We start from the raw sequence: 15740 nt of genomic DNA, 5'->3' as shown, positions 1-15740 counted from the left end.
AGGGGGAGGAGTGGAATAAATAATTTTTTTAAAAAAAAAGCTCACAGAGTGCCTACTGTGTGGCCTGTGCTGCGCCCTGGGAGCACAGCGCTACACAAAGCAGAGCAAGAAAATCCTTGCCAACCACAATGAGGAACCACTTCACATCTACTAGAATGGTTAAAAGAAGAACTCAAAAGAAACAGTTCTAGTGAGAACATGGAGCAAATAGAGTTCTCCTACATTGCTGGTAGGGATGCTAAAGAATGCAGCTCATCATATAACCAAGCAATCCCACTTCTAAGTATTTAAAAACAAACCCTCTACATAATAGGTTGTAATTCCTAATCACCAAAAACTAGAAACCATCCAAAGTCCTTCCACTAGTGAACTAGGATGATGGGGCATCGCAGTTTTAGCACTGAAATTCCTGCATCCCAGTCCTGGGCAGGACAGGTGGTCACTCTATAAACAGACAAACAACACACCCACGCAACAAAACAAAGGGATGCATTGCAGGCAGACATGACAATGTGGATGAACCTCAACTGCAGTGTGGCATGTGACATTAGCCAATTCAAAGGTTACATACTACTCCATTTATATGACCTTTCGGAAAAGGCAAAACTATAGAGACAGAAAACAGGTCAGTGTTTGCTGATGTGGAGATTGGGGGAGGGGCTGACTACACTACACGGGGACCTAGGGAACTTTCTGGAGCCATTTGCTCTGTATCTTGATTGTGGCGGCAGTTACGCAACTATAAATGTTTGTCAAAAACTTACAGAACTGTACACCAAAAAGGGTGAATTTTACTGGATGTAACTTATACCTCTAAAACCTGACTTTTAAAAAAATCCCTGCCTCTCTGGAGCTTGCTTTCTTATGGGAAGAGGTAGATGATAAATAATTAAATGATATTCAACGGCAGTCACTTTAAAGCCATGAACCTGGATGAAATCATTGACGAAATGGGTGTTAAAAGCAAAGAAGAGGTGCATGGACTGGGGCGCCCCATGTCAAGAGGTCAGGGAGACAAAGCTATGAAGAAGGCTGAAAAAGAGCAGCCAGTGAGACAGAAGGAAAACCAGGTGTGCGGAGTTCTGCGGCCCAGGAACGGAGTGCTTCCAGCTTCAAATGAAGGTTAAGTAAGATGAGACCAGAGAATTGACCATGGATTTGGCAGCATGGAGGTCACTGGTGACCTTGACAAAAATCTGCAGAGGGTGGTCTTTGGGGTGAAGGGAAGTGGGCAAGTGGAGACACTGAGGTCAGCCAAAAGGCAGCAAAGGGGAGCTGGGCAATGAGAGGCCGCTGGAAGAGAATATCCAAAGCACAATGCTTAGTGTGCATCCACTGTGCCTGGCAGGGCCCCATCTGCCCTCCCCAGGGCCTCTGCAGAACCAGGGGCACAAGCCCCAGTGTGGTGCCCCGTTCTCTGGGCATGAGTGCCCCCAGTCAGCTGTTGGCATTTCCTTCACAAAGAACCACCGAGAATACTAAAAATGCCCCTTCTTTAGGCAAAGCACAGGGACTCGGCAAGACCCCAAAGCTGCTGGCAAATGTGGGACAAGGCCCAACACTGGCTGGACACATCCTTAGAGCACTAGGCAGGCAGAGGGTCCTCAGGTCAGAGTCCTGGACTCACTTCCACCCTGGAAAAAATCAATTTCTAGGAACAGGCCACCCTGTCCATAGGTCCCCTGAGGGCCCACTGCCTGGGGCTGAAGGAGGAATTCTGCAGATCCAGGCCCCAACATGCATCCATAGGTACAGGTGTGCACATGTGCCCTGGCACCCAGAGCTGTGCCCACCAACACCCACTGGGTCACACCCATGCGCACGTGCACGCAGACCTGCATGCTCCCAGGCACACTCCCAGCTCTCAGCTGCCAGGGGGTCCCAGGACCCCAGTGAGAGAGGCCCCAGCCCCGCCCAAGCCATCTTCAAGGTGGCCCCAGTCCCCACCCCACAAGCAGGCCTGTGCTCCCACCTGGTGGCCATCTGGGGAAGCAGACATGACTCAGCCAACAGACTGGGGCTTGCTGTGGGTGAGGGAGGCTGGGTGGCTTTAGGGAAGGGGAGGGGGAACCAGCACCCCCACCCGCCCACCCCAGTGTTACGAAGGAGTTTAGAGTATCATGTGACTCAAGATCCATCTTACAGGGCATGTCCCAACACCTGTACTTTCAGACATATGCATGCAGGTTCAGAAATGTGTGCTTCTATCCAGGGTGGCCAATGGGGACCTGGCATGCTCTTGGGGACTCTACAAATGTGCCTCCCAGAAGTTTCTAAGGGGCCAGCGGAGTCATTCAGCTTTGCAGAAGGCTCAGAGGCCTTGGGATGCATTAACAGAAGCATAGCACTCGTAGCAAGGGAAGGGAGAATGCAAGTGCAAGCTATTGCCTACCCAGAGCTTCTGAGGCCCCTGAACAAGAGCAGCCAGGCTGGGGGTTCTGGAGGTGACTGAAGGGGTGCGGGGGATCAGTATGTAGAAGAAAAGCCTTGGGGTATGCCACTATACCCCTCTGAATGGACTTAATGCCGTATGGGGCTAGGACTGTCTCATAGGGTCCCAGAAGGCAGGACAAGGTCTTCTATCCCCAAACTAAAGTCAGAGAGTTCCATGATCTTTCCAAGGCACCTATAGCGCATTAGCAGTTGTTCTAGGGGACTCCCTTTCCCAAGTCCTCAGAACAACACACACAGAAGGTGCTTCCCCTCTAAGAGATCTCCCAGCCTCCACCTTTGCCCCTTCAGCCTATCCTCCACCCAGCAGCCAACGGGGTCCTTTTACAACACAATTCCAATCAGGTCACTGTTCTGCTGGAGATATCCAGTAGCCACATTGTACTCAGAGTAAAAACCAGAATCACATCACAACAGACAAGGCCTGACATGACCCCAGCCCCTGCTTCTCCTGGACTTCCTTTCTTATCCCCTCCTCTGCACTCAGGTCTGCTCCAGCCCCTCTGGCCTGCTTGCTGTGCCTGAGCCTGCAGACCACACCCACTGCAGGACCTTCGCACTGGCTGCTCCCTCCACCTGGGACGCTCTCTCCCCTAGATAGCCACTTTGCTCACTTCCTCATCTACTTCGTCTTTGCTTAGCGGTCACTTTTTCAGTGAGTCCTCTTCGGATCTCCCACCCTACCCTGGACTTGACACTTCCCACACCCTTACCCCACTCTATTTTTCCTAGTTCTTTTCACTTTTAATGGCATAATGTCATTTACCTATGTATTATGTTTATTGTTAATGACCTGTTTTTCCCCCACTAGAATGGAAGCTCCACGAGGGCAGGGGTATTTGCCTGCTTTGTTGCCTGTTGTTTCCTCAGTTGAATGAATAAAAAGGATCAGGCACAAATTAATCTGCTGTGGTGACAGGTCTTGCCACAAGGTGGCAATGACAGATTTCCTTTATTTTTATTGTCCATGGATGAAACTGCTCATTTTTACGCTTCACAGGGAAAATATATAAAAGCAGAACTGTGTCTTCTGTTTCCCAATTTATGTGGGTGACGTCCAGGATGCTTCAGAGTCTGACCTAGCTTTGAGAGGACAAGGAGCCCAGCTCCTGTGCTCAGCTGCCGGCTCCACCCGGCCAAGCCAGTGTTTCTCATCAGTAATATGGTAGCACTGTATTTTGTGTGGTGATGTGAGAATTAAATTAATAAATGAAGATACTTAAAGCAGTGCCTGTCTCATAATTAATACTCAAATATTATCTCTCATATTATTTATAATGCTCCTGCTGTTAACAGTATTCATCTTTCCCCGCTGGAGAGTTGGGGTCACATGACCCTTGAATCCCCACGACACACCACACAGTCCCACATGCCCTAGAATCTCCTCATTGGCCAGAAGCAACCCACAGACAGGTTGACAGAGACTCCAGCCACTTGGCTCTCCCCAAACCCTGTCCCTTGGCCTTCCAGCCCCACACCCATGCCCTGCCCACCGTGTCCCCACCGCACCTTCCCTGCAGAGGGCGTGGAGGGTCCATGGGGCTGGAGGACGATCAGGTCAGGCCCCGTGCAGGTGTGCGGCAGCTGAGCCCGGTAGCGGTGCAGAAGGGTATGCAGTACACTGGACTCGTTCACACTGACAAGGGTGGCCAAGTCCTCAGCCTGGTCCAGCTCAGGAGGGTTGGCCTGTCAACAGTCACATAGTGTCTCCTCTGGCCTCCTGTCGCCAGAACCACCCACCAGCCCCCACCACACCACCAGCAACACACCAACACAAACACACACAAGCACTGTTCTGGCGATCCCGTCTTCAGGGAGGTGCATGCTGAAGACTGGAACAGAACCCAAGGACTCCGGAGGAGTGATGGAACCCTACAAACGAAAGGAGGCCACCCCTCCTCCTTGCCTTGTGCAGCAACCTGAGCCACCCTTCTTCACACTGGCCCTTCCTTCCTGTACCCGCTGCACTGAGAGGGGGAAGCTCCCAAGGCAGACACAGGTACCTTCTGTATTTCCAAACCCCACAAAAAGACCAATGGTGTTCCAGGGTATGGCAAAGTCCACTATTCCCTCCTTTTTTGGGTCTAATGGGGAGCTCTGGTCATGCTTTGTGATGCCCAGGGGTAAAGGCCAATGATCAAAACACCCTATTTCTTTGATAGCCCATCATGCATCAGTCCCTTGGAAATATGCCCAAGCCTTCTGAGAAACAAGGATAATAATAGCTTCTCCTTGGGAAAGCCATTCTAGGGACTTCCTACTGTTCTTTCCAGCTTCAGAGAGTTTTCTGGGTCTAATGAGTGGTTTTTGGGTCAGCTCTGGACCTTCTTATGGGTTAGCCTTTCTTCTGAAGGCTCTGGGTCTCTGCACACTCCCAATGCCAGTGGGAGAGGAGGGTCTGAGGTGGGCAGAGGAGGGGGAGAAGGGAGTACAGAGGAGGAAGGCCCTTACAGAGTTCCTGAAGGAAATTTCTCATCAATGGGTAGGCTGTAAGGGGAGAAAAGAGTCAAGACAAGATTTTATTCCCCCTCTCACTATACTCTGACAATCCTCAAAAAGATTTATGGGCGCTACAAAAATACATGTAAAACAACTTAAAACAGCAAAAATAAAAGAAAGGTTGATGCTCAAAATATAGGCCATTAGGATCTCTGCTATGGTTAGAGGCAAGCAGCAAATCTGGCTCTGAGTTTCCTGGCAGCCAGGGTGAAAACATGCTCTGCAGCATAATTTGCAATGTCCATAAAATGAAAAGCAGTCACTTTTTTTGATAAATCAGAATTTCCAGTACTAAGACCTGACAAACATATCTCTTGATATGTCCTCATAAAAGGGACACTATAGGGCAAGGCAAATGACCTCCTAACAATATCCCTTCAGTGAGTTCAAGGGGGCTGTTCCCTACAACTCCCTCCAAGGCATTAAGCCAAAGTAGAATCTGCAGTCAGGTCCAAGCAAATCTCTTGGGGGGTGAGGCAAGAGATATGAAGCAGGCAGGAAGGCAGACAGGAGGCTTACCCGATGGACACACTCCTCATCTACCTCCGTGATAGTTTTGTCTTCATCAATGCAAAGTCGCACCCTTCCTGCCGGCAGGTCAGCTGTTCCCTCATCCGGCTTCAGCACCGTTGCTAGGGGGTGAACATCCCAGAGAGAGATAGAGAGGGGAGGGGAAGAGAGGAAAGGAGTGGAGACTGAGACTCTTAACTGCTGAACCAAGCCAAGGAGCTGGAGAGGGGCCTGGGACAGGTCAGAGAGGCTGTATCCTTTCCCCTGGGGGCCTAGTCATATGGAATATTCTGGATTGTGACTGAAACCCCTTGATCCCAGCAACTGGATTCAAATCATCTTGGACTTTTATCAGCCAGCACAGTGCCAGGCACACAGTAGGCACCCAGATGGTCAGCTGCACCAACCCACCTAAAACCTAGACCTGAGGTGGCAAATAATGGCCCGCAGGCCACCATTTCCCTTTCTAGTCCCATGACAGGCATCACTAATCAATCAATCACTCTTCCCAGCTGTGCTCTGCCAGGGTCTCAGATTCAGTCCTGAGTAGAGTGCTATGGTAAGCCACATCTGATCAATAAGTGTGGACTATTTGCACACTTGCACTAAACTGATTTCCTTGAAGTACTCTGTAGGAAGCAAACAATGCTTGTTGCATGATGAATGGATAAATGAATAAATTCTCCGATGCCTCTGAAAACACACCCAGTGGACCATCAGCCAAAGGTAAAATGACCATCAACTATCCCCACCTCAAAAGTCACAAATCCCCTTCCTGGTTCTCTGCTGCTCCTTACCCCACTTCTCTCACCCCAAAGTCATCAGTCCCTCGCCAACACAATTGGCAGCAGTGGGGGTGGATGACAAAAGTAGAGAAGAGTTAGACCCCCAGACGATCTTAATACTCCTAGTTACCGAGAGTAAATCCATCCTTCTGAACCAGCCAGACTTTCTCGGCCTCATACCATCTGTCCTCAGGAGCCTGAGAAGAAAAGTACCATAAATTAACCAGCAAAATGACACCCCTGGGTGTGGAATGAACCGCTCACATCATGGTTTGGGGACCCTGAGGTGGTCTGGAGACCACCTACATCAAACTAAAAGTCAGAACCTGGCTGGGGAGGGGCTTATTTGAATGCAGATTCCTGAGCCTCAACCACTGGCTTTTTGAGAGGTAACCTCCAAGGCAAGGCCCAGGAATTTGCATTTTTAGCAACCTACTATTTGTGCAACCCCAAGTTTGAGAATTATTGCATGATGTTGTGCATAATCTCAGCCACGAGGGGCCACCTCATGTTCTCAGGGCCTTCCTTCACTCCATAGAGACTCCCACTCCAAGGACAGGTGCAGTGGGAGCCCCAAGAGCCCTGGAGGAGGAGGTGCTTGACCCCCCACCCCGCACCTCTGGGCTCAGTCCCTTGTTCTGTCTGGCCATCTGTCTCTAGCTCCCTGTAACTCCCAGGGGCAGGACTTTCCTGCTTCTCCATCCCTGAAGGGGCTCACCCACCCCTCCCACACCAGGGGCTGCAGCCCCATCACCTGGTCCGAGTCTCTGCTCTGGCCTCCTGTGCCCCCCTCCTGCAGGGCTGGCCCTTCTTGGCTCTCCTCCCATGTCTGAGGGCTTTCTGCGTGGTTCTCCAGTTCCGGTCCGGGTCCTGCCAGCTGCAGCTCCAGGGCCTCGGCCCCAGTGTCCGCTCTCTGGCAGGGCTCCTCGGTTTTCTGGGCTCTCCTTCCCAGCTGGTCCTCCTCCCCAGCTACCGCTGGGGCCTCCCAGGGTGTATCCACCTCCTTCGAGGCTTTACCAGCCGTCTCTGTCTTACTCCGAGCTTCACCTGCCTCCAGGGACTTACTCTGAGGTTGCCCCACCTTTTCTGGCTCTGTCTTGGGTTCACCTGCTTTCTCAGTCATATCCTGAGGCTTACCTGCTTTCTCCATCATACTCAGCAGGCCCCCTACCTTCTCCACCTTCCCCTGCACTTTGCCTGTCTTCTCCATCTTGATCTGAGGTTCTCCTGTCTTCTCCACCTTACTCAGTGGCTCACCTTCTTTGTCTTTCTTATTCTGGGAATCACCCCACTTGTTCCTTCTGCTCAGGGAACCTCCCCACTTTCTCACCTGAATTTGGGCCCCAACCTGCCTCCCTTTGTCCCCTGCATCCCTGGAGAGACTCCCCTTTTCCATCTTGTTTGGGGGGTCCTCTCTGACCTTCTCTACTGTCTCTAGTCGCTCTCCCTCACCTGGCCTAGTCCCCTGACTCCCTTTCCCCTGGGGCTCAGTCCCTTTAGGTTCTTTGGTCTGGGGGGCCCTGTCCCCCTTCCCCACTGAGACCAGACCCTTCTCGCCTTTTGAAAGTAGCACATTTCCTTGGCCTGGGTTCCTAATATCTCCAATATGGGTCTTCTCAGCCTTCAGGGGTGGGTCCTCAGGACTGGCCTGGGGACCACAAGGAGCCACCGCAGTCCCTCCTTTCTTTACCCCCCCAGGGTCTGTGGGTGGGGGTGGGGTCTTGCAGGCAAGGGAGTCATGGGGATGGGTCTTCTGCTCCAGCTTGGTTGAGTCTGGGTCCAGCTTGGCCACCATCAACAACACATCACCCCTCCTCACACCCCTCTTGAAGGGCAGGGGTTTTTTGGCTGGTGCCCCACTGGGGCTCGGCCCCTGGGGCTTCTCGCCATTGATGCTGGTCATCAGCAGGGAGTCCGTGCTCCTGGCCTCCTCGCTCTCCTTGCTCGGAATGTTTGAGTCCTGGGGAGAGCTGGACTGGCTGCTCTGGGAAATCTGCTGGCTTCCAGATTTGGTACTACTGTTGGACTTGCTGATGGGTTGACCGTTGGAAATTTCTGGGGCCTAGGAGAGAGACCATAACCAGATTTAACTACTTGCCACCTTGACTGCCATACTCAATCATTTGTTCACTCATCCATCCATCTATCTAAAGATCCTCAAGCACCTCCAAGATTCCAACATGCACCATGCCAGACAGGGAGCCAAACCCCAACACCCTGGACCTTAGCCCAGCTCCTCAAGACCATGTCCTAAGTGGAAAGAGTGGACTTTGGAACAACCTGACAGGCCCAAGTTCAACCCCTGACTCTGCTGTGTGACCTTAAGTAAATCTGAGCTTGTTTCTTCATCGATAAAATGAGAATTATAAAGGCCTACCTTGCAGAGTGGGTGTGAGGATTTGTGAGAATATATAGAAACTGAGTGCAGCACAGAGTAAGCCTTCAGTAATAGGAGCAGCTGCTATAGTTGCAGATAGTTTTACCATTATTATTTCCACCTCAATTCTTCCTGCTGGGCCAGGGAGGAATCAGGGAAAGGACTCGAAGTTTGTCATCAGAGGACCTGCTGAAATCTTGACTCCCACACTTTCTAGCTGGATGACCATGAACAACATCACCTATCCTCACTGAGCCTCAGTTCCCCTGTGGGGCCCCCCCTCCCCAGTTTTAGGCAGATACCACCTGACCATCCAGATCTTTTATAGGATGAGATGTGGAACAGTACTTTGGAGACTGCAAAGAACTGAACAAACAAGTTGCTGCATCTTCTGCTGCCCTGATCTGCACATTCCACTGCCCAGGCTAAGCAAGGGCTCTAGTGTGTACCCCTAGGCTCCTCATTCCATTTGGGGTTACAAATCACCCATGGGGTCTCCACTGCCTTCTTATTTACAGGTTCCCAGGCCTTTCTCTTGCCTTGTGATTTCAGCTCTGCACAGCCCTGTCCTCAAAATTTAGCCTGGGAGAACTGGCTACTCTAACCAGATGCAGGCCTCACCACCTGCCCTAGTCTGGATTCTTCCATCTTGGACAGTGGTAGCACCAGCCTCCCTGACACCTATGCCTGGGACTCTGGGCTTCTCATCCTCTCCTAACATTCAAACTAGCCCTAGGATCATGATGTTTCCACCCTGCAAAGCTTCATATCTCTGTCTTTTCCCAAACTGAGGCCAATGCCACCACCTCTGAATTGGTGCCCCTCCAGTTTGTTGCCAGAATCAATATAAACTTGATCAAAAGTGTCAGCAGCTACCGACGGCCTACAGGACAATCAGTCCTTCATCTGGCATTCAAAGTCCTCAATGAGGAGCCCCATCCTCCATTCTTGTCCTGCTTATCCCCATGCTTCAGCTACACTGGGGCTTTTCCCACCATACCCAACCCTTCCCTACTTCGATTTTTTTTGCTTCTGCTGAGCTTGTCGCCTGGGACACCTTACACTTGTCCAATCCCTACTCATCCTTCTACACCCAGCTGGTACGCCACCTCTTCCACAATCTGTGTCTGATGGCTTCAGTAAGAAACCACCTCACACTTCTGTGAAGTCCAGAAGCCCTGTGCTAGTGTACTCGTTACAGCGATGACTATATCCTACATCCCGTCGAAGCTTTCATTTGTCTCCACCCCCCTGTACTTTAGGGTGTGGACGTCTCAAAAGCATAGACACTACCTTCACTTTGTAATAATGAAAATGATAATGATTCTTATAATGGCTATCTTTTATAGATTCATCACAACGGGCCCCAAACCCCTCTTACAATATTGGACTTGATCCTCCTAACCACCCGGTGTGGTCAGTTCTGGGCTTCTACCCATTTTACAGCTGAGAAAGAAGACACAAAGATGTTAGGTAGCCCAAGGAACAGAGGTAAAATGTCAAGCCAGGCCTCTCTGACTGCAAGGCCAGTGCCTTAACTGTTTTCATGGTCTTATTTGTCCCTCTAGGGAGCTGCTCACTGGGGATTTTGGGGAGCTTTAAACAATCCTGATGCTTCAGCCCCACTCCCAGATAGTCTGATGTCAGCAGTCAGGATTGTGCCCCCTCCCCTCCCAGGTGATTCAAATGTGTAGCCAGGGCTGAGAAGCACTAGAGCCAGTGCCTATGGCAAGTGGCTTGGTCTGACCTTCTGGAGCCAGGCAGAACATAGCCTCAGAATGGGGGTTGACCACACTCAGAAAATCTTGCCAACATCTACACCATCTTGTGAGTCACTGCCTTATTTTTAACCAACCACCACAGGGGCGACAGAAACAAGGGGATGGGGCAAGCAAAGCAACCAACCTCAGCCCCCACGAATTCTCTAGCTTTTAACATTCACAGTTACCAAAGCTCTTAGAACCCTCTGCACCCTTGTGAGCACATGGGGAAGGAGCACATCCATGTTAGAGATGAGCAAACTCAGGCTGAGAGAAGGGGAAGGGATTTGACCTTAACCACAGAGTGGTGGGGCTAGGACCAGACCCCAGGTCTGCTAACACTTGTACCAGTGTTACTGCAGCCTGTCCCTGCCCTTCCCTGGCTGAGTGGCCTTAGGAAAAACCAGCTCACCTCCCTGAGCCTTGCTTTCTATTCCTGCAGCATGGGGATGGACTACAATGACTCCTTCCAAGGATTATATGAGAGGATCAAATGAAACGGTGGTGCTGAGATGAGCAGAGAGTGTACAGAGTTATTTACTGATCAGGACAAGAAACTTAAATTGGCAGGAACCGGCCAGGGCCTGCTGCCTCGCAGGAACTTGTCCTGAGGCTCCCCTGTTCCAGTCGCTAGGGACTTTTGGCCCAGGGCCCAGCCACCTGCTGTGATCTGAGACCTGCCTGTCCCACGTCTTGGCTCTGTACTTCTGGCTAGGCCCAGCAGTGACAGTCTATCCCCATCCCCTGACCAGTTCTGCTTCTTAACTTATGCACAGTGACCCCTGTATAGCCTGCAGCCTCCTTGAACTTTCCTGTCCTCCCCAGCCCCCTGTGGCCATCACGGAGCCACCTCCTTCACCAGATGGAGTACAAATGACCTTGGGCAGGTCACTTGACCTTTTGGGGCCTCAATCTCTACCTCCAGCAAGTGGGCATCATTCCATCCACCCCATTGCTTCCCAGAATATCAAATGAGCACACAAGCAACAAAGCAAGCTTTGTCTAGTGATGAACATCACCCCACAGCATTTTATCCTGACTGAACAACAGCCTAATGGGGTTGACTTTGGCCCCCATTTATGCTTGGGCCAGGCAGGGGTGGGAACAGAGCCTGTGCTCCCTGTCATTCTCCCCACAGAGACTTGGTGGGGTGTCCCAGCAGCTGCTGCTGTTCAGCTGCTAGAGGGCTTCTCTAATGTAGCCAAGTCGTTGTAAATCATGGGTGGAGGCACATGTGGGACCGGCTGGCAAACAACAGCTGAGGGCAGAGAGGGAGACAGAGGCAGGATGGCTGTTTGGCACCAGCCAACACCAGACCTCCCAGCCCAATCACTGCAGCATTCAAATGGCTTCAAGGAGGCACCGGAGATGCCCTTTCCACCTAACACACAGATACTCCCAAGATGCACCATGCAGTAAGCCTGCCTTCCTGGTGTCAGACCTGGTCATTCTGCCAAGGTTCTCTGGCTAAGGAGCGGGAGGAAAGAAGGGACCACCAGGGACAAGTTTGCAAGTCCTTGAACAAGGGGTTGCATCTCATCCAACAATCATTTCAGCCCGGTGGCTATTCAAAGTGGTTAAGGGTTTTTAGGAAATAAATAATCAAAAAGGATGGCAGCTGAAACTGCTACAGAGGTCTTTAACTGGGAAGAGCATTAACCCTTCAGTTACTGAATTGGGACCATTCCAAGGGACTCAGAGTAAGGATCTGGGTGAGCACAAAGCTGGAGCTTGTAGAGCTTGGGGTCATGGCCATTTACCACCTGAAATGGAAGGGTTTCAATATTTTAACAACCAATACAGCTATACCAATGAGTACCAACTGGGTGTCTTTCTGCTGAAAATAAGCTAACTATATGTCCTTAGCCACTGTCTAGGTTTCCCTTTCTGCAAAAGCAAGGGTAAATGATTCCCACCAACCACATATCAAATAATACCATTCATTCATTTATTCATTAAACTAACATTTGTTGAGCACTCACTATCAGTCAGCTACTATGAGAGCTGTTCAAGATAACAGAGTTAAATGAGAAAGCTAGTTGTTCTTCTTAAGGAATTCCCAGTCAAACAAGTCATGGATGAAATAATTACTATACAGACTACAATTAAGACACATATGAAAGGTGTGGTGGGACTGAGAGGAAATATGGCAATGGGAGATTTTTTTTCAGAGATGTGCTATTTGAGCTGGATTTTGAAGGATGCATAGGAGCTCAACAGGTCAAGCTGGAGAAAGTTCATCCTCAAAGTGAAACAGCCAGAGCCAAGGCAGCATGACAAGTGGCACAGAAGAGGCTCAAAGGAGAAGAGTGTGGAAATTGAAAGGTGCTTGGTCCCCTTTCTATGGGGACACTTACCTCTGGTTCCGGAGAGGTGAGCACTGCCTGTTTCCTCCGGCGCGCTTCCTTGGACTCTTTCTCAGTCTCTCGAACCAGCTGCCGAATGAAGCCTCCTGGGATGACAGAGAAAAGGGGAGGGGGCGAAGACGGTGGTGGGCTCTTGTCCTCCTCCCGAATCTGTTTTGCAGAAGTAAAGGAGACGCTCAGTGAGTGAACCAGTGAGGGCAAGCTGTTTTTCAAAAGAGTTTGAGATGGAGCCTGGGAGGGGACTGAGGAAGACATATGCTTGGCCAGAGCAAAGCAGGGTGAGGCTCGGCAGGGCTCTGGGAAGCCCCAAGACTGGCAGGAAAATGGACTGTGTGGACAGCAGATGATATAGGAACCCATGTGCTTTTAGCCTGGACCTGGTCTCCTCTTGATATGAATTCAGCCCATCAAGTTCACTGGTTCCCTTCCTTGGCATCAAACAGACCCATTTCTGGGAAGACCTATTCCAAAAAGAGCTTTTCTATTTTCCAGAAGGGGATGGATCCTGGGGAATCATCCACACTCTCACCCCCCACCCTGGCTTACAGAAAATGGCTACAAGAGTTATTAGATAGAACTAGTTTTACAATTAATTTAACAGAACTAATGACACCAGGAACGTGGTAAGATAGGGAAGCGCTGACAGCCAAGGGTCATATAAGGATCCAATCCTTTGACCTAAGCCCACTCAACTGATCTAATGCTATGGCCTCTTGATGGTCCTTAAACCTGAACAGCAAGAGGCTCCCCATCACTGGGTCCTAAATCAGTACAGTTGGACATTTTACCCCAGAAACATGGTTCAGAGCTGGCTGGCCTTGGGTTGAGCTTGAGGCCCCTTCATTTGCCATGGTGACCTTGGAGACTGAATCATGGGACTGGATGTGGCTTTAACCAGCATCGCCTGACTGCACGTGAGAACAAAAACACCAGGAAGGGCTACACACTGGTTTAAAATAACATTCTTATCAAGGTCTTCTGTATGTGTCGGGCAGACAGCCAATAAAGGGGGAATGTAAAGGAGATGGGAAAGGCCAGGAGACAAAGCAGGGGCCATGGGGGAAGGCTGGTCCATGCAGACCTCTGCCCAGGAACAAAGAAGTTCTGGGGGGCAGAGTTTGCAATGCTGGGTTCACACTAACATCATACTTCTTCCCTCCAGATGCAAAGTGAAACCCACTTCTAAGTGTGAGCAAGTCTTAAGACCTACTCAGCACCTGTCAACATCTGCTTCCTTCAGAACTATCCTCAACCCTGCACCCAGATCAGTCTGGGGATGGGAGGGCTGAGGCAGCCAGGAGACAGCAAGAAGGAACCTTCTGGCCCACCCGATCCTTCCACCTCCAACTCATCAAACCACACACAGAAGGGGTAGAAGAGATAACAGGCATTATCATATTTAGTGAGAAATGCAAAAGGGACAAGTAATTGCCAAGAGAAGGACCTGTTTCCATTCTCCATGGTGACAGAAGGCAGGGACAAGGGACCCCCATCCCCAGATGACAAATAAGGCAGCCAAGAGCACCACCTCCACCTCCCCACCAATACTTCCTCCCACACAACCCCAAGTGCTCGTGAGAACTGCCATGCAGATGGAGATTCTCATTTCCTTGCTGCTGGCTGAGCAACAGAGAAAGGCCCAGTCACCAGGAAACCATGGGAAGAGTTGAGAACATGGTCACCAACGACCTCTGGGTCACAAAGGTCAGGGCTACCGCACTAGCTGTGAGAAGATGGGGGTGGGCTGGACATGCCCCAGGGCGAGATGTCAGATTTTTGCCCAAGAGGGGAGACAAGGGTAGCCCAGCCTGGGCCACCAGGGCTGTGGCTTGTCCTTGAGGCTCGAGTCTGTCCCTGCAGCCAAAGCCCCAACCATGATCGTCACTTTCCTTCTGCTCCCACAGGGCAAGACGTGATGAGATGGCCATGCCGGGGCAGTGCCAGGGCCGTGAGATGAGATGAGATGGTGCTCCCTGCTAGACAGCACAGAATGAGCCTGTGAGATGATGGACACAGCACTGACACACAGGAAACACAGTGGGGGAGAGAAGAAAGACACAAGATTAGCTTATGTGCACAGCCCAGCTCCCCCACCTCACCCCCACCAAAGCCTTAAACTGAGCCCACCTTGGGGGGAGTAGCACAGTGGCACCCAGTTCACTGTCACTGTTGCAAAGGGCAGTGGGCAGCAAGGAGGCCACAAGTGTGGAGAGACAGCCCTGAAATCCCTTCCCCCTTGACCCCACACTGTTTGACTGTTTATTGAGGTCTAACCAATAATCAGAGAAGTAAATAATCATAAGCTTATATCTCAGCAGCTCTCACATATAGAACTCACCTGTGTAAGTTTTGAAAACCATTGTGATTCTATGAAAAATTCAAAAACAGGAAAATCTATTCTCTGGTGATGGAGGTCAGAGGAGCTGTTAGCATTGGCTGGGAAGGGGTAGGAGGGAGCTTTCTGGGGGCAAGCAAGCACTCTACATCTTGATTTGCATGACGGTTACAGAGGTAGAGTGCATATTCTTAAAAAGCATTCAGCTGTACAACTGATTAAACATTTTACTGTATGTACATCATACCTTGATTCAAAAAATAAACAGCAAACCAGCCCTCAGAAATTCCCTGGTGCCTCCTTCTAGTCACTATTCCCCTAAGAACAGCCACTATCCTGATAGTTATACCACAGAGTTAGTGTAAGTGTTCTGAACCTTTTTTGTTCCACGGCCCCTTTGACATCAGGTGAAAACCACGGACCCCTTACTAAGTCCACATTATACTGTGCTTTATTTTAAATGTATCAAAACCGCACCAGCACATCCCCACAAAAATAACTTTTTTTTTAAAATTTCAATTCAAGCTCAGGAACCCCTTGTTAAGAACCCCTGGAGTAGGGGGTTTGTGGGCCTGCACATGCTGGGGATGGGGGGCAGGGGTGCACCACAGTTTGAGCATGCAAATCAGGAGAGAACAGGAAACCATGGCTCTCAAT

The 15740-nt window shown here is 50.5% G+C and overlaps 1 protein-coding gene across 4 annotated transcripts in view; it reads right to left on the bottom strand.

The window, feature by feature from the left end:
• The window catches only part of MYO18B (myosin XVIIIB), a 263498-nt gene that overhangs the window by 234991 nt on the left and 12767 nt on the right, over window positions 1-15740 (bottom strand). For all 4 annotated transcript variants that reach the window (XM_058281562.1, XM_058281564.1, XM_058281563.1 and 1 more), the window contains exons 2-7: window positions 14640-14766; window positions 12740-12900; window positions 7000-8307; window positions 6376-6442; window positions 5470-5582; window positions 3961-4137 (exon numbers count right to left, since the gene is read on the bottom strand). In XM_058281562.1, coding sequence (XP_058137545.1) covers window positions 3961-4137; window positions 5470-5582; window positions 6376-6442; window positions 7000-8307; window positions 12740-12900; window positions 14640-14676 — 1863 coding nt within the window. In that variant the 5' untranslated portion in view covers window positions 14677-14766. The remainder of the gene's footprint in view (window positions 1-3960; window positions 4138-5469; window positions 5583-6375; window positions 6443-6999; window positions 8308-12739; window positions 12901-14639; window positions 14767-15740) is intronic.

This window comes from Dasypus novemcinctus, chromosome 19 (assembly GCF_030445035.2).
Source record: "Dasypus novemcinctus isolate mDasNov1 chromosome 19, mDasNov1.1.hap2, whole genome shotgun sequence".
NCBI lineage: Eukaryota > Metazoa > Chordata > Mammalia > Cingulata > Dasypodidae > Dasypus > Dasypus novemcinctus.
The sequence above is the reverse complement of the archived record's forward strand: the minus strand, read 5'-3'. Positions and strand labels throughout refer to the sequence as shown.